At 44.2% G+C, this 25,227-nt stretch overlaps 1 protein-coding gene across 2 annotated transcripts in view; it reads left to right on the top strand.

Moving 5' to 3' along the window:
• The window catches only part of LOC126272321 (uncharacterized), a 974,015-nt gene that overhangs the window by 758,748 nt on the left and 190,040 nt on the right, over nt 1-25,227 (top strand). For both annotated transcript variants that reach the window (XM_049975103.1, XM_049975104.1), the window contains exons 8-9: nt 11,682-11,863; nt 17,917-18,025. In XM_049975103.1, the coding sequence (XP_049831060.1) occupies nt 11,682-11,863; nt 17,917-18,025 (291 nt within the window). The remainder of the gene's footprint in view (nt 1-11,681; nt 11,864-17,916; nt 18,026-25,227) is intronic.

Below are 25,227 nucleotides of genomic sequence, written 5' to 3'. Positions count from 1 at the left end.
GCTGAACAGAGAGAGCCTCTGAGTTTACAACTGTGTTTCAGTGCCTCAGTTTAAGTTTTTAGAAAGACTTTTTTATTTCACAAGTATCTCACTTTCACGTATACTCTGTTCATTTTTCTCAGTGCTAATTCTAACTGCTTTTTCTTATTTTTTATCTTTGTATTTTCACTTAGATATTTGAAGATGTCTGCTTTCCTGACGTTATCATATGCGTTTTTTAAATTTCTTGCTGAGTTACATTCCTTTATCATTTATTCTGTCTTTTCAAACTGTATTTGCAGACGCGCTTTTTCATTTTTTTCCTATAGGAGTAGTAGTCTTTTCTTTGCATTCTCTAAGATCCCACCTGTTTATTGCTAGTTCGTCTGCAGAGACCAAACAATTCGTGGTTCCCTTAGATTCAACCCGTAAAATGGAAAATAAAATGAAAAATAGAATTGAAGATCTATTAGATGACGATCAGTTTGGCTTTAGGGAAGTTATAAGCACCAGAGAGGCAATTCGGTCATTGCGATTGATAATCTAAGCAAGACTAAAGAAAAATCGAGACACATTTATGACATCTGTCGACCTGGAAAATGCATTTACAATGTAAAATGGTGCAAGAAATTCGAAATTCTGGGAAAAATAGGAGTAAGCTACGGGGAAAACGGATAGTGTAGAATATGTGCAAGAGCCAAGAAGGAGCAATAATAGTGGAAGACCAAGAACGAACTGCTCACTGGAGGAGTTAGTCAGGAATGTAGTCCCCCAGCCCCACTGTTCAGTCTACAGATCGAAGCAATAACGAAAATAAAAGAAAGGCTTCAGAGTGGAATTAAAATTCAAGGTGAAAGGATATCAATGATGACATCCGCTGATGAGATTGCTATACTTCGTGAGGTGAAGAAGAACTACAGAATCTGTTGAATAAAATGAACAGTGTAATAAGTACGGAATATGGATTGAGAATAAATCGAGAAAAGACGGAAGTAATTATGTTGTGGTTTCAAAAGCTGCGACATTGTTGCGAATTAAACAGTGACCCGTATACGCCATACGTTTCCTTTACTTTACGTCTATGGTCACAAACTTTTTGTTAACAGATTACCGGTTACGGTCTATAATGGCCACCCTCAGATCGGTTTCATAAAAACAAAGTCCTAATGTACTGCAGCCATAGTGGCATAGTCAAATGTTAAATGCAGAATCAGCACAAGCATCGTCAAAGACATATAAATAACATGACATGCACGAGTCATGTTGTGAGTAGCGCTACTGTTCAAAACAGGCTGCAGCTTGTCAGAATTAGTTATTCCTAAATCCATTTATATAAATGAGGACCATAGATATTACTATTACTTTTATTATTTTTTGTGTCTGATCTTACCTACTAAGGATCGTTGACAACATTTACTTAAGAATTCTTATTTTCGGCTTGTTTATTGTTCTTGCCTTTCAGTATTTCGTGTATCTCTTCACGGTACAATTTCCTCTCTTACCCGGTGAGATTCTTCTGGGTTTGCTTTCCTCGCTCTCTTGAAAACCCTCAGTGTTATTGTTTTTGATTCTTTTTCTCTATTTTGGGTGCATTCTTCAGTACAATTTATTTTTTGTGTGTTTTTGAGCTTCGTTGATCCAATTTTGTTTTTGTAGTGTTGGGAAATTTGCTTAGTTAATCTGCTTTCCTCTATTATTTTTATACTTCTGAAGAAAATGGCATGTTTTTATTCCAAAGCAATCTCTTTCCTACTGTAGTGTTAACACGTTTCTAGAAATCTGATGCAGAGTCATCATACCATAGATTATTGTCAAAAACTCAAATTAGCTAATTCCTTCACCTCAAACATGTTTAATTTACTATTGAATGGTGTCATTTCAGATCTTTTAGTCCACTGGCAAACTCTAGCTATAATACTACACTCCTGGACATTGAAATAAGAACACCGTGAATTCATTGTTCCAGGAAGGGGAAACTTTATTGACACATTCCTGGGGTCAGATACATCACATGATCACACTGACAGAACCACAGGCACATAGACACAGGCAACAGAGCATGCACAATGTCGACACTAGTACAGTGTATATCCACCTTTCGCAGCAATGCACGCTGCTATTCTCCCATGGAGACGATCGTACAGATGCTGGATGTAGTCCTGTGGAACGGCTTGCCATGCCATTTCCACCTGGCGCCTCAGTTGAACCAGCGTTCGTGCTAGACGTGCAGACCGCGTGAGACGACGCTTCATCCAGTCCCAAACATGCTCAATGGGGGACAGATCCGGAGATCTTGCTGGCCAGGGTAGTTTACTTACACCTTCTAGAGCACGTTGGGTGGCACGGGATACATGCGGACGTGCATTGTCCTGTTGGAACAGCAAGTTCCCTTGTCGGTCTAGGAATGGTAGAACGATGGGTTCGATGACGGTTTGGATGTACCGTGCACTATTCAGTGTCCCCTCGACGATCACCAGAGGTGTACGGACAGTGTAGGAGATCGCTCCCCACACCATGATGCCGGGTGTTGGCCCTGTGTGCCTCAGTCGTATGCAGTCCTGATTGTGGCGCTCACCTGCACGGCGCCAAACAGGCATACGACCATCTTTGGCACCAAGGCAGAAGCGACTCTCATCGCTGAAGACGACACGTCTCCATTCGAACCTCCATTCACGCCTGTCGCGACACCACTGGAGGCGGGCTGCACGATGTTGGGGCGTGAGCGGAAGACGGCCTAACGTTGTACGGGACCGTAGACCAGCTTCATGGAGACGGTAGCGAATGGTCCTCGCCGATACTCCAGGAGCAACAGTGTCCCTAATTTGCTGGGAAGTGGCGGTGCGGTCCCCTACCGTACTGCGTAGGATCCTACGGTCTTGGCGTGCATCCGTGTGTCGCTGCGGTCCGGTCCCAGGTCGACGGGCACGTGCACCTTCCGCCGATCACTGGCGACAACATCGATGTACTGTGGAGACCTCACGCCCCACGTGTTGAGCAATTCGGCGGTACGTCCACCCGGCCTCCCGCATGCCCACTATACGCCCTCGCTCCAAGTCCGTCAACTGCACATACGGTTCACGTCCACGCTGTCGCGGCATGCTACCAGTGTTAAAGACTGCGATGGAGCTCCGTATGCCACGGCAAACTGGCTGACACGGACGGCGGCGGTGCACAAATGCTGCGCAGCTAGCGCCATTCGACGGCCAACACCGCGGTTCCTGGTGTGTCCACTGTGCCGTGCGTGTGATCATTGCTTGTACAGCCCTCTCGCAGTGTCCGGAGCAAGTATGGTGGGTCTGACACACCGGTGTCAATGTGTTTTTTTTTTCCATTTCCAGGAGTGTAGATCACCAGCTTCAAATGGTTCAAATGGCTCTGAGCACTATGGCACTAAAACTGCTGTGGTCATCAGTCCCCTAGAACTTAGAACCACTTAAACCTAACCAACCTAAGGACATCACACACATCCATGCCCGAGGCAGGATTCGAACCTGCGACCGTAGCAGTCGCACGGTTCCGGACTGCGCGCCTAGAACCGCGAGACCACCGCGGCCGGCATCACCAGCTTCTTCCACGTCAACTTCACCAGCCTCTTCATCATACTGTGGAACAGCTACTTATTCATCGTACAAATCTGCGATGAAGTATTCCATTGTTTCTGCCTTCCTCTTGCGTTGAACAGTGGTTTTCCATCTGTACCACAGAAACGAACACTTTTGCGTTTCAGTTTTCCAAAATTATATTTTGTCTTCATGTACAACGTGTCCAGTTTCGCTACAATTGTATCTTTCTCTTCCCTATTCCGATTTAGCTTGTATTTTCTGCTGCCTTCATTCCTCATTCTTAAGAACCTCGCTTTTTCTATATATGTAGTACCTGTTCCTGAAAGAACAGATACCATTGATGATCGTGCAGTTTGTCAGGAATGAAATGATAGTTAAATCGACACCCAAGCGGCAAACAGGCGTTGATATGCATCATTGGGGATATTGGAAATGTGTGAAGCGACAGGGACTCGAACCCGGGATCTGCTGCTTGCATGGCAGACGCTCTATCCATCTAAACCACCGAGGGAACAGAGGATAGTGCGACTACAGCTAGTATGGCTTGCACGCTCCTCGTGCGACATACATTCCAAACATGTCCACACCACATTTTACTGCTCATGGAAACTACACGTTACATGTTGTATCACCATACAGCGAGATCTTCAGAGGTGCTAGTCCAGACTGCTGTACACACCGGTACCAAAAATACCCAGTAGCACGTCCTCTTACATTGATGCATGGCTGTATTCGTCGTGGAATACTATCCACAAGTTCATCAAGGCACTGTTCGTCCTGATTGTCCCACGCCTCAATAGTGATTCGGCGTAGATCCCTTAGAGTAGTGGTCGGTGGGTCACGTCGTCCATAAACAGCCCTTTTCAATCTATTCCAAGCATGTTTGATGGGGTACCTGTCTGCAGAACATGCTGGCCACTCTAGTCAAGCGATGTCGTGATCCTGAACGAAGTCATTCACAAGACGTCGTCAATGAAGACGAATGCCTCGCCCATGTGCTGCCGATATGGTTGCGCTATCGCTCGGAGGATTCCACCCCAAAACAGCAGGGTATCTCCAAGTTGCTGCACTTGCTGGACAGTGTGTCTAAGACGTTCAGCCTGACCGTCTCCGACGATTGTCTGGTTGAAGGCATATGCGACACTCATCTGTGAAGAAAACGTGATGTCAATACTGAGCGGTCCGTTCGGCAAGTTGTTGGGCCCCTCTGTAGTGCGCTGCATTGTGTCGTGGTTGAAAAGTCTCACCATTGACTTCGAGAGTGAAGTTGCGGGCAATGCAGCTTATTGTGCACAGTTTGAGTCGTAACACGAAGCCTTGTGGCTGCACGAAAAGCGTTATTCAACATGGTGGCGTTGCTGTCAGGGTTCCTCCGAGCCATAATCCGTAGGTAGCTTTCATCCAGTGCATTAGTAGCCCTCCATGTCCGAACAATATCGCTTTGGATCACTCCGAGACGCCTGGACACTTCCCTTGTTGAGAGCCCTTCCTGGCACAGAGTAACAATGCGGACGCGACCGAACCGCGGTATACAGTCAGAGAGAGTCCCTTTAGTCAGCCATAGTGCTAGTAGTGCTAGTGTTTGTTTTGAATACAGTCCACAGACAGGTAGTGCTATTTTCCTTGTTTTCTACAAGAAGTGGTTAGCAATCACAGTTTAGTCAATAATCAACCGCCTTTAGTGAATTAGCAGTCTAGTTAAAAGTTGATTAAGACTCTATAGTAAATTGATTTCTTAGGATGTATAGGATGTGTGGCTGCTGTGTACGGACGCAGGAGGAGCTGGCCACTCTTCGCGAACAGCTGAGCGTGATGATGGCCGCGGTCAGCCGTCTTCAGGCTGCTGCCTCGGAGTGTAGCGGCAGTGGGGAGTCTGGTGCGTCGCATGTTGCACCCCAGGTGTTAGATGCTTCACCCACTGTCCCTGCTGTCGAGACATCTTCGCGGGTACCGGGCGCGGTTGGGCCACCCTCTCCCCAAGGGGAGTGGCGGGTTCAGCGGCGTTCGCGGCGCACGAGGCGGAGGGTCAATGTGGAGGCTGGCCGTGTGGCATCGCCCGCTCTGCCTGTGAGTGGACATGTGGCTGCTCCTTCAGCAAGGTCCGAGCAGGCACACGGGGGAAGGGGTTTATTAGTTATTGGGAGCTCCAACGTTAGGCAGGTGATGGAGTCCCTTAGGGAAATAGCGGAAAGGTCGGGGAAGAAGGCCAGTGTTCACTCTGTCTGCTTGCCGGGGGGTCTCATCCGAGATGTGGAGGAGGCCCTACCGGCGGCGATAGAGAGCACTGGGTGCACCCGACTGCAAATTGTTGCTCATGTCGGCACCAATGACTCCTGCCGTCTGGGTTCAGAGGTCATCCTCAGTTCGTACAGGCGGTTGGCGGAGTTGGTGAAGGCGGAAAGCCTCGCTCGCGGGGTGGAATCAGAGCTAACTATTTGTAGTATCGTTCCCAGAACCGATCGCGGTCCTCTGGTTTGGAGCCGAGTGGAAGGCTTAAACCAGAGGCTCAGACGATTCTGCGGAGAGCTGGGATGCAAATTTCTCGACCTCCGCTATCGGGTGGAGAAATGTAGGGCCCCCCTGAATAGGTCAGGCGTGCACTACACGCCGGAAGCGGCTACGAGGGTAGCGGAGTACGTGTGGAGTGCACATGGGGTTTTTTTAGGTTAGAGAATTCCCTCCCTAGGCCCGACAAAACGCCTCCTGAGACGCGGCAAGGCAGGAGTAGGCCAAATGCAACAGGGAATAACAATATTAATGTGCTAATAGTAAACTGCAGGAGCGTCTATAGAAAGATCCCAGAACTGCTCTCATTAATAAACGGTCACAACGCCCATATAGTAGTAGGAACAGAAAGTTGGCTGAAACCAGACGTAAACAGTAATGAAATCCTAAACTCTGATTGGAATGTATACCGCAGAGATAGGCTGGACAGTGAAGGGGGAGGCGTGTTTATAGCGATAAGAAGTGCAATAGTATCGAAGGAAATTGACGGAGATTCGAATTGTGAAATGATTTGGGTGAAGGTCACGGTTAAAGCAGGCTCAGACATGGTAATTGGATGTCTCTATAGGCCCCCGGGCTCAGCAGCTGTTGTGGCTCAGCACCTGAAGAATAATTTGGAAAATATTTCGAGTAGATGTCCCCATCATGTTATAGTTCTGGGTGGAGATTTTAATTTGCCGGACATAGACTGGGAGACTCAAACGTTCATAACGGGTGGCAGGGACAAAGAATCCAGTGAAATATTTTTAAGTGCTTTATCTGAAAACTACCTTGAGCAGTTAAACAGAAAACCGACTCGTGGCGATAACATATTAGACCTTCTGGTGACAAACAGACCCGAACTATTTGAATCAGTTAATGCAGAACAGGGAATGAGCGATCATAAAGCGGTTACTGCATCGATGATTTCAGCCGTAAATAGAAATATTAAAAAAGGTAGGAAGATTTTTCTGTTTAGCAAAAGTGACAAAAAGCAGATTTCAGAGTACTTGGTGGCTCAACACAAAAGTTTTGTCTCAAGTACAGACAGTGTTGAGGATCAGTGGACAAAGTTCAAAACCATGGTACAATATGCGTTAGATGAGTATGTGCCAAGCAAGATCGTAAGAGATGGGAAAGAGCCACCGTGGTACAACAACCGAGTTAGAAAACTGCTGCGGAAGCAAAGGGAACTTCACAGCAAACATAAACATAGCCAAAGCCTTGCAGACAAACAAAAATTACGCGAAGCGAAATGCAGTGTGAGGAGGGCTATGCGAGAGGCTTTCAATGAATTCGAAAGTAAAGTTCTATGTACTGACTTGGCAGAAAATCCTAAGAAATTTTGGTCCTATGTCAAAGCGGTAGGTGGATCAAAACAAAATGTCCAGACACTCTGTGACCAAAATGATACTGAAACAGAGGATGACAGACTAAAGGCCGAATTACTAAATGTCTTCTTCCAAAGCTGTTTCACAGAGGAAGACTGCACTGTGCTTCCTTCTCTAGATTGTCGCACAGTTGACAAAATGGTAGATATCGAAGTAGACGACAGAGGGATAGAGAAACAATTAAAATCGCTCAAAAGAGGAAAGGCCGCTGGTCCTGATGGAATACCAGTTCGATTTTACACAGTGTACGCAAAGGAACTTGCCCCCCTTCTTGCAGCGGTGTACCGTAGGTCTCGAGAAGAGCGAAGCGTTCCAAAGGATTGGAAAAGGGCACAGGTCATCCCCGTTTTCAAGAAGGGACGTCGAACAGATGTGCAGAACTATAGACCTATATCTCTAACGTCGATCAGTTGTAGAATTTTGGAACACGTATTGTGTTCGAGTATAATGTCTTTTCTGGAGACTAGAAATCTACTCTGTAGGTATCAGCATGGGTTTCGAAAAAGACGGTCGTGTGAAACCACGAGACTCAGAGGGCCTTAGACACGGGTTCACAGGTAGATGCCGTGTTTCTTGACTTCCGCAAGGCGTTTGACACAGTTCCCCACAGTCGTTTAATGAACAAAGTAAGAGCATACGGACGATCAGATCAATTGTGTGATTGGATTGAGGAGTTCCTAGATAAAAGAACGCAGCATGTCATTCTCAATGGAGAGAAGTCTTCCGAAGTAAGAGTGATTTCAGGTGTGCCGCAGGGGAGTGTCATAGGACCGTTGCTATTCACAATATACATAAATGACCTGGTGGATGACATCGGAAGTTCACTGAGGCTTTTTGCAGATGATGCTGTGGTGTATCGAGAGGTTGCAACAATGGAAAATTGTACTGAAATGCAGGAGGATCTGCAGCGAATTGACGCATGGTGCACGGAATGGCAATTGAATCTCAATGTAGACAAGTGTAATGTGATGCGAATACATAGAAAGATAGGTCCCTTATCATTTAGCTACAAAATAGCAGGTCAGCAACTGGAAGCAGTTAATTCCATAAATTATCTGGGAGTACGCATTAGGAGTGATTTAAAATGGAATGATCATATAAAGTTGATCGTCGGTAAAGCAGATGCCAGACTGAGATTCATTGGAAGAATCCTAAGGAAATGCAATCCGACAACAAAGGAAGTAGGTTACAGTACGCTTGTTCGCCCAATGCTTGAATACTGCTCAGCAGTGTGGGATCCGCACCAGGTAGGGTTGATAGAAGAGATAGAGAAGATCCAACGGAGAGCAGCGCGCTTCGTTACAGGATCATTTAGTAATTGCGAAAGCGTTACGGAGATGATAGATAAACTCCAGTGGAAGACTCGGCAGGAGAGACGCTCAGTAGCTCGGTACGGGCTTTTGTTAAAGTTTCGAGAACATACCTTCACCGAAGAGTCAAGCAGTATTTTGCTCCCTCCTACGTATATCTCGCGAAGAGACCATGAGGATAAATCAGAGAGATTAGAGCCCACACAGAAGCATACCGACAATCCTTCTTTCCACGTACAATACGAGACTGGAATAGAAGGGAGAACCGATAGAGGTACTCAGGGTACCCTCCGCCACACACCGCCAGGTGGCTTGCGGAGTACGCATGTAGATGTAGATGTAGATGTAGATTGGCCATCTAGACATGGTTAAACTGCACACAACACGAGTCGTTTACCTCCTTCCTGGTTGAACGACTGAAACTGAACAGCTGTCGGACCCCCTCCGTCTAACAGGCGCTACTCATACGTGGGTGTTTATATCTCGGGGCGATTTTAGTGATATCTCTGAACATTGAAAGGCACTATGTGTGTGATACAATTTCCACAGTCAACGTCTATCTGGGAAACGGGGTGACACACAACTTTTTTTATGTGTGTGTATTATTTACTGATCTACTTACAAGACGGTGATTTTACATCTGGCGTTTCGTTGGGAGCCAATATTTATCTTAATTTATGGTCAATTGTGAGTCTGATGTCCTGCAGTATATGTTAATGATATCAATTCAATCATTGGAAAATGGCATAAAAGGCTGAAATCTGGGACGTAATTAAACAAACAACAATACAGTGATAGGGCTGTGTGTTCATTTAAAAACTTAAGAATCAATGTGGTACCTGAGACGAATGTATCCATTAGGAGAATGTGGCGAAATTTCGCTTAGTGTATTGTACCGGCAGACGCCCAACTAGGGCGCCTTTGCTAACAGCACGAATCATGTGCATCGCCTCTCTTCAGCTTGTGATCATGTCAGTGAACCTTAGACGACTGGAAAAGCGTATCCTGGTCGGATGATTTCATATATAATTGGTAAGAGCTGATATTAGGGTTCGAGTGAGTTTCAGACACCATAAGCCATATACGCACTCGGCAACAAGGAACTGTGGGAGCTGGTGGTGGCTCCATAACGTTGTGGGCTGTGTTTACATGGAATGGACACGGTACTCTGGCCTACCTGATCATTTACGTTACCTGGTTATATTCGGCTTGGAGACTTTCGCATTTAGGGATGGCTATAGAGGAAGCGTGGTTAAATATTTATGCAGGGGATTTCCAACGACTTGTTGAGTCCTTGCCATGTCAAGTTGCTACAATATGCTTATCTCTAAGAGGTTTTCACATAACATTTGTCACCACAGTGTAGGCCTTATACACTACTGGCCATTAAAATTGCTTCACAACGAAGATAACGTGCTACAGACGCTAAATTTAACTGACAGAAAGAAGATGCTGTGATATGCAAATGATTAACTTTTCAGAGAATTCACACAAGGTTGGCGCCGGTGGCGACACCTACAACGTGATGACATGAGGAAAGTTTCCAACCGATTATTCACACACAAACAGCAGTTGAGCAGCGTTGTCTGGTGAAACGTTGTTGTGATGCCTCGTGTAAAGAGGAGAAATGCGTACCATCACGTTTCCGACTTTGATAAAGCTCGGATAGTAGCCTATCGCGATTATGGTTTATCGTATCGCGACGTTGCTGCTCGCTTTGGTCGAGATCCAATGACTGTTAGCAAAATATGGAATCGATGGGTTCAGGAGGGTAATACGGAACACTATGCTGGATCCCAACGGCCTCTTATCACTAGCAGTCGAGATGACAGGCATCTTATCTGGATGGCTGTAACGGATCGTGCAGCCACGTCTCGATCCCTGAGTCAACAGATGGGGACGTTTACAGCAACCATCTGCACGAACAGTTCGACGACGTTTGCAGCAGCATGGACTATCAGCTCGGAGACCATGGCTGCAGTTACCCTTGACGCTGCATCACAGACAAAAGCGCCTGCGATGTTGTACTGAACGAAGAACCTGGGTGCACGTATGGCAAAACGTTATTTTTTCGGATGAATCCAGGTTCTGTTTACAGCATCATGATGGTCTCATCCGTGTTTGGCCACATCGCCGTGAACGTACATTGGAATCGTGTATTCGTCATCGCCATACTGGCGTATCACCCAGAGTGATGATATGGGGTGCCATTGATTACACGTCTCGTCACCTCTTGTTCGCATTGACGGCACTTTGAACAGTGGACGTTACATTTCAGATGTGTTACGACCGGTGGCTCTACCCTTCATTCGATCCCTGCGAAACCCTACATTTCAGCAGGATAATGCACAACCGCATCTTGCAGCTCCTGTACGGGACTTTCTGGATACAGAAAATGTTCGACTGCTGCCCTGGTCAGCACATTCTCCAGATCTGTCACCAATTGAAAAAGTCTGGTCAATGGTGGCCGAGCAACTGGCTCGTCACAGTAAGCCAGTCACTACTCTTGATGAACTGTGGTATCGTGTTGAAGCTGCATGGCCAGCTGTACCTGTACACGTCATCCAAGCTCTGTTTGACTCAATGCCCAGGTGTATCAAGACCGTCTTTATGGCTAGAGGTGGTTGTTCTGGGTACTGATTTCTCAGGATCTCTGCACCCAAATTGCGTGAAAATGTAATCCCACCTCAGTTCTAGTATAATATATCTGTCCAATGAATACCCGTTTGTCATCTGCATTTCTTTGTTGGTGTAGCAATTTTAATGGCCAGTGGTGTACATTTTCCATGTTTTCCATGTGTATCATGGATCAAATTCCTGGATGACTCCTTCAAGGCACTGGGAATACGATTTTGGGGAGCATCTATAATGACCTCGTTGTCGACAGCTCCTGTTTTGCCATTGGTGTACAACTGCAGTGCGGCACGCACTAGCCAAGCGCCTTCTGCCCGCAGTTCCGCCGCTGATCCGCATCCACAGGCAGCTGGTGGGCGTGGTCAACGGCTCGACGGGGGTGCTGGAGTGCGACGTGGAGGCGTTCCCGGAGCCCGTCTGCTACTGGGAGCGCGAGGACGGCCGCCTCATTGAGCCCGGGCACAAGTTCATCACCAGCCTCTCCGACAGGGACCGCTACAAGGTGCGTCCGACCTGCTTCTTAAACGGCATTGCACATGCAAATGGCATCTAATTCATTTAAAAACTCTTTTATTTTAATTTCGGCATGAAACATAGAACATTTTGTGCAATATAGATTTTGTATTACTTTCTCCTCTGCTCTTAAATGTTTGTATCCAAATTTACAAATCCTTTGCAACATCCAAAATCATATACACAGAATCTTTTTATATTACCGTTACCTGGGGTTTTGGACGGATTAAATCAAAGAATGAGAACGCTAGGTGTTTTCTCTGATTTAACGAAGGCTTTTGACTGTGTCGACCACAAAATATCACTGCAAAAGTTGGACCATTATGGAGTAAGCGGAGTAGCTTACAATTGGTTCACCTCTTACTTTAATAACAAAAAGTAGAACGTAATTCTCCGCAATACTGAGAGTGGTAGTGATGTTTAGTCCCAATGGGGCACTGTTAAGTGGGGCGTTCCCTAAGGGTCAGTGCTGGGGCCACTGCTGTTTCTTATTTATATAACTGATATGCCTTCTAATATTATAGGTGATTCAAAAAATATTTCTGTTTGCTGATGACACCAGCTTGGTAGTGAAGGATCTTGTGTGTAATATTGAAACAGTATCAGATAATGTACTTCATGAAATAAGTTCGTGGCTTCTGGAAAATAATTTGATGCTAAATATCATTAAGACTCAGTTTTTACAGTTTCTAACTCACAATTCAACAAGAACCGATATTTTGACCAGACAGATTGGGCATGTTATAAGCGAGACGGAACAGTTCAAGTTCCTAGGCGTTCGGATAGATAGTAAGCTGTTGTGGAAAGCCCATGTTCAGGATCTTGTTCATAAACTAAATGCTGTTTTATTTACCATCAGGACAGTATCTGAAATAAGTGACAGTTCAACACGAAAAGTAGTGTACTTCACATATTTTCATACGCTTATGTCATATGGAATTATTTTTTTGGGGCAATTCTTCTGATTCAAAAAGGATATTTTTGGCTCAAAAACGGGCTGTTCTAGCTATATGTGGTGTAAGTTCGAGTACCTCTTGTCGACCCCTATTCAATAGTTTGGGAATTCTGAGATTGCCCTCAAAGTATATATTTTCTTTAATGTCGTTTGTTGTTAGCAATATTAGCTTATTCCCAACAGTTAGCAACTTTCACTCAGTTAATACTAGGCAAAAATCAAATCTGCATGTGGAATGCACTCCCTTGAGTCTTGTGCAGAAAGGAGTGCAGTATTCTGCTGCATCCATTTTAAATAAGCTACCACAAGAACTCAAAAATCTTAGCAGTAGCCCAAACATTTTTAAATCCAAACTGAAGAGTTTCCTCATGGCTTACTCCTTCTATTCTGTCGAGGAACTCCTGGAAGAACTGAAAAATTAAGCAAATTCCAGTGTTACAGTGTTGATTTTCTTATTTTAAACTCACGAATTGTCGCCTGAATACGTTTCTTATATTTCATTTTATCTGTTACCACTATCTTGTTATAATATTATGTATTGACTCGTTCCATGACCATGGAGATTTCTCCTTAAGTTGGTCCCACGGAACAATAGATAAATAAATAAAATAACAATTGTAATAAGACAAAAAATTAAAATGGTTTTTGTGTTTATGGTGATGTGAGTAAATAATACTGACTCTGAACTAATAAAGGTTATACTGACAAAACTACTACAAGTGCGTACATGGACAATGATAATCATTATTATTGCTTTGGTAAATATGTCATTAACCGTCTTATAAAGCTGGAGATGTTATGCTGCTCTCTAATATAATGCGGAAGGTTATTCCATATCGCGTATCTTCTAACGAGAAGGGCTTCGAAAAAGTGGCTGATCGGTGGAATGGGATAGAGAGGATTTCGCTCTGATGAGAGTGATTCTTTCTGCTATGCTGTTCAGACAATGGCTTTTATGGAGAGATTTGGGGGACGGTGTACGTTCATAAGACAGTAGAGATTACAAAGGGCATGGAAATCTCTGCTCTTGTCTGCACGTAGCCAGAATAGCTGTACACATGGTTGTGAAATATGACCAAATACCCGAACGTTGCAGATGTAAGGAACACATTCATTCATTACCAGATCCAGGCACCGGGAGCTTTCCAGAGAAAGACCACACAGTACAACATCGCTGTAATCAATAATTTGAAGTATAAGTGTGATCTGAGGCTTTCCCGGGGTATGTGTTGTTTCCAGGGCTCTCGTGTGTCCAGTCGGATGCGATCATTGAAGTCCCACGATATTTCGGTGAATAACCTTTCCGCCATAATCAGATGGTTCTGATGGAATGGTCTGTGTGCTCATTGTCAGTGTTATTTATGTCGGCGGCCGCAATCGGACCGTCGGCGCAGAGATTCGAAGCCCGACTGACGAACATAAATAACACTAACAATGAGCAGACAGACCTTTCCATCGGAACCACCTGGTTATGGCGGAAGTTTATTCGCCGAAATATCGTTTGAAGTATAAATGTTTGTACAAATTTGTTTTTCAGGTCAAGAGGGATGAGTTTTTGATATTCTTGTAGGGAATAGAGAGATGCTGATGCCTTCTTGCATATTGCAGTTACGTGCTCAGTCCAATTTAGATTTTCGTCTGTTATTACTCATAGACGCTTTGCTGAGGAAGAAAGTTGTTATTAGCCCCGTTTACGGTCAAAGATTGTAGGGATTCCCCTAATTTCGGGCTAATGAGCCTAGAATAATCAAGAGGTACCACTTGGGTTTTGGGGGATTGAGCTTTAACCCCACACCCTACACTCAGTTTCACAGTGCACATATGTCGGTATTGAGGTTCTCCACAGCTGTCTTCGGGTTTATTGTTTCTGCAGTTAGATGCAACTGGAGTCATCAGCCTATACGTGGTATTTGCAGTAGATCAGAACGGATGACACATCATTGACACACATACAAAAGGGTATACGACCTAATACCGAACCCCAGGTGATGCTTGATACTGCCTGCCTCCGTGGTCGCTTTATGGTGCTCGACAAGGCGCATTGCTGACGAGATGTCAGGTATGAGCGTAACCATTGCACTGGTCTAGTAAAGAAATGTAGGCTGCTAAGCTTGGCAAGTAAAACGTCGAAGTCGACAGTGATAATGGCTTTGTTGAATGAGTTACCTCTTGTGCTTCCACGGAAAACTTTAGGTCATATGTTAGCTAACATGTTTACGGAAATCTGACTGATATTCGTCTAGTTGTTTGTTTGTGGTTGGGCAGTTTGTTAGCTGGTCGTGGACTACATATTCTAAGACCTTGGACAGTGCAGGAAAAATGCAAATTGGTCAGTAATCAGAGGGCGCTGTAGCAACGTCCATTCCAGATAGTGGCTTAGCTAGTCCCTTTTTCCAAGGCTCAGAGACAACACTTGTGGTTAAGGAGTGGTGGCAGACATATGTTATAATGGGCAGTAACGGGTCAATAATAAGCATAAGAAATTAATAATTCATCTATATTACTAAACTGCTAAAACGATCACCCAGTCCAAGTAGCAGGTTGTCTAATGGCCTCCAGGGGCAAGAAAATTTTATTTTCACAATTTTTTACACAAGGCCTGTTTTTGTTTTGAAGGTCCGTTCAGTCACGAATTAAAACGTGAGTGAAAAATCCGATGAGGTCTCGCAGAAATGTGTTGTGCAGTGTCTGTAATATGCTGGTCGACCGTGTCACGTAGCACTTTTCAGTTCTGAGCGCACGGCGAGCACATAAAAATACCCAGAACAACAGAGTCTAGTGCCAGGTCAGAAGTGCGTGCTACCTTTCGATATTTTCATGCTAAGGCCTTCAGTCCGATTTTATGCAGCCCTCGTAAGGTTTCTGAACAAAACTTGAAAGTGAAAAGAACTTAAAAAACTGTCAATTGTTTTGTGAAATGATTTTTCTAAAATTAAGAAATAAATCACATTAGAGGAACATTTGATGTGCCTCCTGTTGATACTCGAGATCATGTACAACGAATGCGATTCTGGTTGAGAGTGTAAAGTTCAATATTTACCTCTGAACCTTGGAATGTTATATAGTACCGGTACTAGAGGAAATCTGTCTCGTTAACTGCGCAGATAGTGCAGTCTCATTTGCTCTACATCATTTCGAGCATCACTCAAAACCGCATCAGATGTTTCTCTAATCCATAACGTCTCATACTTTTAGACAAATCATTTCACAGAACATTTGACTGTTTTTTGTCGGTTTCTTAAATTTCTGTACGATCTTCCTCACTGGCTACCATTATTTAGTCTACAACATCTATTTTTGTTATGTTCTTCACCACTGCACAGTTTCGCCTTTGAAAGCATTTTTCAGATGTATGTTATAACCCGTCAAACGGACATATTTGGATTACATTCAAAACTTTGGTCAGTCATACGCTGTTAAAGTGCAGTGGGGTGCGCAGATGTTAAAACACTCTTCATTTAGTGCCATGTTGTTTATTTGAAAGGGTGGAAACCTTGCCACTACTTATTGAAATGAACTTGTCTTTCTTCAACTTCTACTTGAGTTTGTAAGTTCTGCGTATTTTTTGTTTGTTTCTGCATTTTACCCTCAGCCTTATTAGATTTCTGAGTATCTTATTCCACCTTACAGCGTCAAAGGTTTTCTCTGGGTTCGTGATTGCTTGCAACAATCTTGATTTTTCTTTGTTTTTTCTTGCAGTACAAAGCCCATTGTAGCTCCTCTTGTACCTGTTACCCAAAAAGCAAATTGGCATTCTTCCAGCATTTCTCCCATTTTTTGACACTATTCTGGGAACCAGTTTACAAGAATGGCTTCCCAGACCAATCGTTCTAAGGTTTTTACATTTGTCGGTGGTTATTGATCCTTTATTACAGACTTTGTTGGAGCTGACTTTCGGGTATAAAAATTTACACAAAAGGATGAGCAACATTTAAGATAAGAGATTCCTCGTTATAATTTACATTCGACGCAAATAAACAGAAAATTCCTCAGTGTTAGTTTGCGCTGTATATGCTCGCTAGGCGCCTCTTACTGTTGTCATAGTCCCCATAGTCACGTCCTACTGAAACAGGAAGTATGCAGTGAAGAAGAAATGCCGTCGTCTGCGCTTCCCGATTTCGCTCAACAGGCGCCACGCCCCTTCAGTAGTATTCCATTCAGGCGCATATCTCACTACTTGCCTCCCAATAGATTTTTGTACACTGTATTTTAGTGTTAGGCGGACACGTAACGCGCTTGGACATCAAAATTTTGAGCTACATGGCAAATATTAGTTGCCTGGTGAGACGAAACTCCTCGGAATTGCTATGAAGCCCAGATAACATGCAACTCGTTCCCCCTCGGTGCCAGCGATGGCCGTGTGCTGGTTGGAAAGAGGCGAATGGAGTGTCTACGTGTTAGACACATTGCACCTACACCTGACAGCAGCAGCGCTCTCATGGTTATCCTATGCACCCTGACTGAAAATTTGTACATCAATCTAGTGATTCGAATCGTTGCTCTATCACTGATGCACAATGTTCCAGAGGGTATTTTCCAACAGGATAACACTCACCCACATACCGCTGGTGTAACCTACATGCTCTACAGAGTGTCGACATGTTGCCTTGGTCTGCTGGATATATGCATATGGGACATGATCGGACGACAACTTTAGCGTTATCCACAAACAGCATTAACTGTCCCTGTAATGTCCGACCCAGTGCAGCAGGCATGGAACTCTGTCCCACAAACTGACACCCGCCACCTGAGCAACACAATTCTTGCACGTTGCCATGCTTGCATTCCACATTCTGGTAGTTACATCGGTTATTAATGTGCCAGTGTTTCACATTTGGAATGGATTATCTGGCGCTTACAATAACATGCGATCGTGCGAATGTTGGTTAGTTATTATATTTCCTAAACAAATTTATTTCCAAAATTTCATTACTCTGCGTTAATTACTTTTGGTGTTGCCATCCGTCAATGTATGTTTACTATCCTATATCGTCTGCCTTGTTTTGAGGTTGTTTGGTGACAGAGGTTGTGGTCTAACCTCTTTTCCTGCCACCCTGTCACTGTTGCTGGATTCTCGGTGTCCACAGATGCGGATGCAGCTCAACATCACGCGAGTCTACCCGCCAGACCACGGGAAGTACCACTGCGTGGCCAAGAATGAGATGGGCATCACCAGGGGTGTCTTCAACGTCTACGGTAAATAAAAGTCTTTCCTAGAGTGCCACCTGTACGCTATGACTTGCCTCACTGTGTTTTCTCTTTCCGTGTTTCGTGTTATTCACGACACTAAAATGTTTCCTTTATATTTCCGTATCCGTGTCCACCCTAATAATAATTATCTAATATGTTAGACTTGCTATGGGTCGATGTGCACATACTATTTCTTCACTCTGTCCGTCTATTCACGTAACTGAGTTAATTCGTTAATAAAGATACGTTTCCAGCGACATTAGCAACTGTTATGCTACATCTTGATCGTTTCGGTCTTTCAATGCTCTTAGCATTAACTAGTTTTTACACTCACTGATAAGATTTTTCTGCTACTGTCTTAACTTTACGAGAATGTTGCAAACTGTTCCACCAGTACTGATTGGCTCGATTTCATCGTCGCCTCCTCCGAGGAAATACTTTACCATGGCAGGTTCTTGTTTAACAGAACCAGCGAGCATTAATTGCGTAGTTGCGATAAGTGAATTTGCTCATAATCTTAAGCAATGTATTTTGCGCAGCTCAACATATAGTTGTCGTCCCTTGCTAAGACAACGAGCGATATTAGCACATGCAGCTATTCAGTATGAACAGAACTACGAATCTCATATCTCTGAGATTACGTTACTTCAGCGTCAAAAACTACTGCACCTTTTCACTTTTAAAAAATCTATATCACTTAAACAAAATGTAACATTCTTTCAAAATTGATGGTAAATGTTAGTACTGCATCCAAACCCCAAATTCATTTCACCGGAAATCACCAGTCTCGAAGGTAGCCCACTTCCCTTTTTCTCAGCCTCATTCAATTAATGGAGGAGGAGATAAATGTTTAACGTCCTGTCGACAACGACGTCATAAGAGATGGAGCACAAGATCGCTTTAGGGAAGGATGGGGAGGGAAATTGGCCGTGCCCTTTCAAAGAAACCATCCCGGCACTGGATGGGCGGACGCGGATTTGAACCGTCGTCCTCGCGAATGCGAGTCCATTGTCTAACCACTGCGCCACCTCGATGGGTCACTCAATTAAGGATTCGGATTCTGTTCAATAACATGATCACGATAAGATTTAACACAATGGGCGTCTATTACAAATTCTCAATATAGCTTTAAATTTCCATAAATAACATCTTTTATTCAGAATGAGATTTTCACTCTGCAGCGGAGTGTGCACTGATATGAAATTTCCTGCAGATTAAAATTGTGTGCCGGACCGAGACTCGAAGTCGGGACGTTTGCCTTCCGCGGGCAAGTGCTCCTTCACTACGTACAACATTCTGCCAAAATTTGGGTAACTTTTCGATTCCACGACTCAGATATCACGACATTTTGAGGCCAAGAACTCGTGGAGCTGTGTTGGGAACGCATTTTCATCCGGAAAGGAAATTCTTTGAAGGTTGTTCGATAGAGAGAGGAAAATCTGAAGCTGCGAGAACAGGTAAAGGAGGTACATGCGGTATGACTTGCCAACCCACTTCCTTTATACAGTTTTCGTCAGTCTAGCGGAATGCGGCCGGCTTAGCAGGACAACTCGCAGACGTCTCGGTCGTTGTTCTACAACTGCATCTGCAGGACGTCTCAGCTGTTGACAGTAATGTCGGTAGTGACGGTTACACCTCGTGGAAGCAGTTCACACCACATTGTCGCTATTCCACCAGAAACATTATCTTTTGTGGATGCGAGCAGGTTCTTCTACGGAAAGTTGCTGTTCTCGTTTGATAAGCTGTTCCATTTCTCGTCGCCAGTAACGATACAGCATAGGAATGCTCGGTGATGTTCACGAGCCAGTTGATGACGAGCAAGCAAAAATCCACATGTGACCATCCGCTGATTTTTGTGATGTTGGCTTAGAGCAAACGGTACCCATACACCGGAGTTTTGGTGATCACATTTGGCAGTTCTCGACTACACTGTCGTGGATCATTGTGAATTAATGCCTTTAAACGATCAGCTCACCCCAAAGCCTTCCAGAACGTGCAAAGTCACTAAACGATTCTCCATAAAACGAGAAAACCATTCCCTTGCTCTGCTCTGTCCAAAGGCATTATCGCCAAACACAACCCAAATGGTTCTGGCTGCCTCCGCTGCTCTCACCTCTCTACTGAGCTCAAACAGAAGAAGGAAACGCAGCGATTGACCCATTTGACACAACATCTCTAGAGTCCACAGCTAAACTCCTGTCTCCAAATGACAAAATGACAATAAGTAAACTCAAATAGCAAGAGTGAAGTACAAATAAAAAATGATAATCGGTAAGTAAACCCATTTATTCGGAGTACCAACATGTAAAACAAAAACGCTACAAACTAATAATTTTCCCTGTGGCTTTTCCAGTAAATCTCAAACTGGCATCGCTGTTTGCTTCACTTAGTTTTGCGTTCCAGCTTTGGTCAGTTTCGACGGATAATCCTGACTATTTTCTGTTTGTTATTACTCCGAAACCACGGAAAATGCAATCGGCCAGTTTTTTTTACCTATTTATCTGCAATAGGTTTAAATTACGTTAACAGTCAATTGTCAGCCCCTTCACCAAACACCGATCCTTTGCACAAATCCCAGGAGTTCTCTCAGTCTTCTGGATTTGCATCTTTCTTGTTCACATTTCCTTTATCGCTATCAGCCTCATGGAATTTGCTACGTTAAATACCATATCATTTATGTTTATACTGAAAAGCAACTGCTTCAGAATACTACACTGGTTTACTCCGGAAGTAACTTTTTCATCTGAAAATTTTGCCTCGTTAAGATCAACATGTCGAGACGTACCTGCTCGGATGTTCTGAATCCTGTCGCAAAGCTTCTTTGATATTTCGTAGAGGGAGCGACATTGCGTTATTCTTTCGAATGCCCTCCCGGAAGTCAAGCAACTATTTAACAAACCGCATGCCGGAAGCTAGATCTCGTGGAGGCACACACTATCCAAGTGTCACTAGGCATTCGTTTGCGGAAGCATTTTGTTTCCTGCAGAGAAGATTTTATTCCGCCACACCACATGGTGCTCTTTCTTCGTCCTATGATATACTGTTAACGGAAGTGAGTTTCCCATGGAGAAAAGCCTGCACTTCGAGATCATAACTGTGTGAGTGTTCATTAACATAAGTTAAATCTTATAAAACCCTATTGAAAAATTTGCAGAGTGTTACATCGCAGTCTATAAGGACGGGATCTTTTGCTTTTCACTGTGAGCCAAGTGAGAAACTCAGACCAAGGGTAGTTGCTGTCGTCATGAGCCACGGTTTAGGTTACACGTGGAATGCAGCGGATGTGGTACCTAGAATGTGCGCACCGCAGGTCTGTCTCTCCGAAGACCGCAGGATATTACAAAAATATTTTTATGAGGCGGACGGAAGAAAAATGGGCGGTGGTTTTAATCTAGGTAATCGCGCAGGCTAATATTTCATTGCGAACGTTTGCGTTTCCGCCAGCTAGTAATTAAATGGGCAGGCAGGCCGCAGGAAACGACGCTCTCCGGCTCACTTTTGGAATTCCATCTTCTTGCACACCTGCAGGCAATTCTGCCGAGCTACGTGCGCCTCCATCCGGGGTGCATGGTCGCAACGCCTTCTTCCAGAAACATTTCCCTACTTTTAAGTTTCGCAGCACTTCATTATATTGCTTGCTGTTACTTTCTCACATGACCTGTGACCTGTTAATAATTTACCTAACGATGGAAGATAACTTATCTTTTCCAATAATGATTCACTGTTACAATTTACACCGGTTTTTTTTGTATACACTGCCGGAGAAAATAAATGAAGCACCCAGAAGTGAAGAAGGTGACGTTATTTCAGTATGTACAAAATGTAGTGACATTTACAAAGGACTACTTATCAACACGACATTAAATGCCCTCTGGCGTGAAATTAGCCAGGGGTTCGGTTGGGAAAGGTGTTATACAGCCTTTGTATCTTCCCATCAGCCAAGTTGCTCCGTGACTGTTGTAACTCGCCCATGATATCTTTGATACTAGAACTAGGGCGGAGTTAGTGTCCGAGCTGGTTCCACACATATTCTACGAGGGCTATCCACAAAGTACATTACGCTTTGGAATTAAAAATAAATAAAGTATTGGAAATTTTTTTAATATGTACAGATGAAAGCCACAACTAAATACTACTTTTCTACATAGTTTCCATTTAAATTAAGGCACTTATCGTAGCTATGGACGAGCTTGGAAATTCCTTCGTCGTAAAATTCGGCCGCCTGCGCCTTCAACCACGTGGTTACCTCTTCTTGAAGCTGTGCGTCATCGTCAAAACGCTGCATAGGCAACCTCTTCTTCATTGCCGGGAGTAAGTGGAAGTCGCTCGGTGCCAGGTCGGGACTGTACGGCGGATGAGGAAACAACTCCCACTTAAAAGATCGAGAACTTCACGAGTGGCATTTGCCGCGTGGGTCCGGGCGTTGTCGTGAATCAGCAAGATCTTTGAGCCCAACTTTCCCGTGCGCTTGTTTTGTATTGCTCTTCTGAGGTTGTGCAGAGTTTGGCAATACCTTTAAGAGTTTATTGTAACGCCTCTTTCCAGGAAATCCACAAAAAACACACCTTTTCTGTCCCAAAAGACAGTCGCCATCACCTTCCTTGCCGACACTGTCTGCATGCATTTCTTGGGTTTTTGGGGGCAAATTGTGTGCCCCCACTGCATTGACTGCAATTTTGTGTCGCAGTTCACATGCTTAACCCATGTTTCGTCACCAGTAACGATGCGATCGAGTAATGAGTCGTCATCTTTCTCGTAAGCGTCCAAAAACTTTAACGCTGCAGTCATTCGCTGATTTTTGTGAATCTATGTCAAGATTTTTGGTATGCATCTTGCACAGAACTTGTGGTAACCAAGCTTTTCGGTAATGATTTCGTGCAACAAACTTCGTGAAATTTGTGGAAAACTCATTGAGAGTTCCATTATTGTGAAATTACAGTTTTCACTTACCGCGGGATCGACTTTTTCGACAAGTTCGGCTGTCACTATGCTGGGTCTTCCACTTCGCTCTTCGTCGTGAACGTTAATTTGGCCATTTTTAAATTTTATGACCCATTGACGCACTCCACCTTCAGTGATTATGTTGTCCCCATACACTTTACACAGGTGCCGATAGATTTCTATCGGTGTACAGTTTTTTGCAGCCAGAAACCTTATTATAGCACGCACATCACACTTCGCGGCATTTTCAATTAGCGCTGACATTTCAAACTGTCACACTAACTCATCGGAGTACAGCACGAACCTCTCACTAGCACGGCAGGATGCCGACTGAGCGGCGGAATGCCATTACACCAAGATGGCCGCGCTAGCCCCGCCTCTAACGGACACAAACGAAAACGTAATGTACTTTGTGGATAGCCCTCGTATTACGGACATTTCTCGGCATCTTACTCGTTATGGAAGGACCTCAACATCACGCAGACACGTCATGGAGATACGTCCTATGGGTAGACGAGAACAGTCCTGTTGAAGAACGGCACAACAATGCTGTCATATGAGAGGTGGCTCATGAGTAAGCGGGCTGACCGTGACGAACCATTGTGCCGTCAGCGTTCACTCCATCACAACCAAATGTGCTCTGAAGTCATATCCGATGGTTCCTCACAGCATAACGAGAGTAGTAATATGACTGTGCCGCTCCTGAAGACTGGAAGAATGGGACCTTCTTCAAGGTCGCTTCGTGCTCACTGATGACAGTCATCTGGGAGAGTGTAGAATTATATTAGTCAGTGAACACAACGCGACGCAATTCGGCAGCAGTTCATACTTCCTGATCACAGGCCCCCTCCAAACGCAAACGTTTGTGTTGTTGTACAGGGATGTCTAAACCTTAAGGATGAAAGATACTTTCGTATGATGTTCACTGAAAAGTAACATAGATATTTGAATCTTGGACCATACATAGAAAGGAGCTCTTCAGTAAAATAGAGAAGTCAAAAAAATATTTAGTTGCCTCATACGTTCGTTCGCTTTTCCGTACAGTGCAGTCGCAAGGAACGCCTGAAAGCACACCCCCCAAGCAGCACAGCTAGAACAGGGTGGTTGCCAGCCTGCCTGCTTCCACACTGTGACAATCGCATAAGGTCTTGCACAATATATTATGAAGGCTGTTAACAAAGTAAGTTCCGATCGGTCGTGAAATGGAAACTGTTTGTAACTGACAATTCGAACGTTTTTACAACAGAATTTTTATTGACGTGAGTCTACATGGAATGACTGAATAACAACGAAAAGTTACAATAACAAAGCCAGTAAGAGTTTCCTACCAGAGGCAACTAAAGATAGCTTCTAAGTTTCCCACAAGAGCCCGTTGTAACACACATACACTTAATTCTAAGTCCTATTCCGATATCGAGGACGTAGTCTTCCGTGGAGAAGTCCTTGAAGTCGGTATTCGGTGTGAACTGACGTCCGATGCTGGTTCTAGAATTTAAATAATATTGACCAGCCAATTAGATGTTGGAGTAGTGATATTTTCTGCAGGCCATCTCGAACTCCCTCTGCAGGAAGTATTACGCGGAATGTCTGTTTCCAAAACAGCCGATGCTTACCATTGCGTCATAGGCAACCTCGGTCCTGTGTAGTGTTAGATGTGTTGCCGGCCTGCAGGGGCTACCTTGGCGACAGCGTAACAAACCACTGTGAAAATCGGATTAAGTTTCACTCATATGTGTTGGGCAGTGTCTCTAGTACTCCTGTCGATAGCGTTACGTCTCTCTTTTCAGTTCTGAGCGCACTGCGAGCACTTAAGGATGCCTAGAAAACAGTGTCTTCCGCCAAACACGAGGGCTTGGTGAGAAATTTAACCTGAAGCTATACAGCCAACATAACATAACTGTCATGCGTTTACTTCTTCAAGACAATTCCCAGTCGCATTCTGCAGGGGTAATGAAGATGCTCCTGCAGCGTTTTCGGTGGGAAGTGTTTCATCACCCAGAATACAACCGTTAATTGATTACCTCTGAGATTCATCTGACTATGAAGACAACACTTTGGGACAGACAACGAATTTATGATTTTAACAGTCGTTTAAATTTAGAGGCCGATCGGATCTTACTTTCCAAATAGCCCTCCTAACTAAATAACGTAGATCGGTTTTGTAAACAAACTTTTTCTTGCTGTATACATTGTTGTTGTCAACAATGTATTGCCATTTCTCTGGAAGCTTATAAATGCTGTCCTACCAAAAAGTGTGTGTTTTCTGG

Source organism: Schistocerca gregaria, chromosome 5 (assembly GCF_023897955.1).
Source record: "Schistocerca gregaria isolate iqSchGreg1 chromosome 5, iqSchGreg1.2, whole genome shotgun sequence".
Taxonomy (NCBI): Eukaryota; Metazoa; Arthropoda; class Insecta; order Orthoptera; family Acrididae; genus Schistocerca; species Schistocerca gregaria.
The sequence above is the reverse complement of the archived record's forward strand: the minus strand, read 5'-3'. Positions and strand labels throughout refer to the sequence as shown.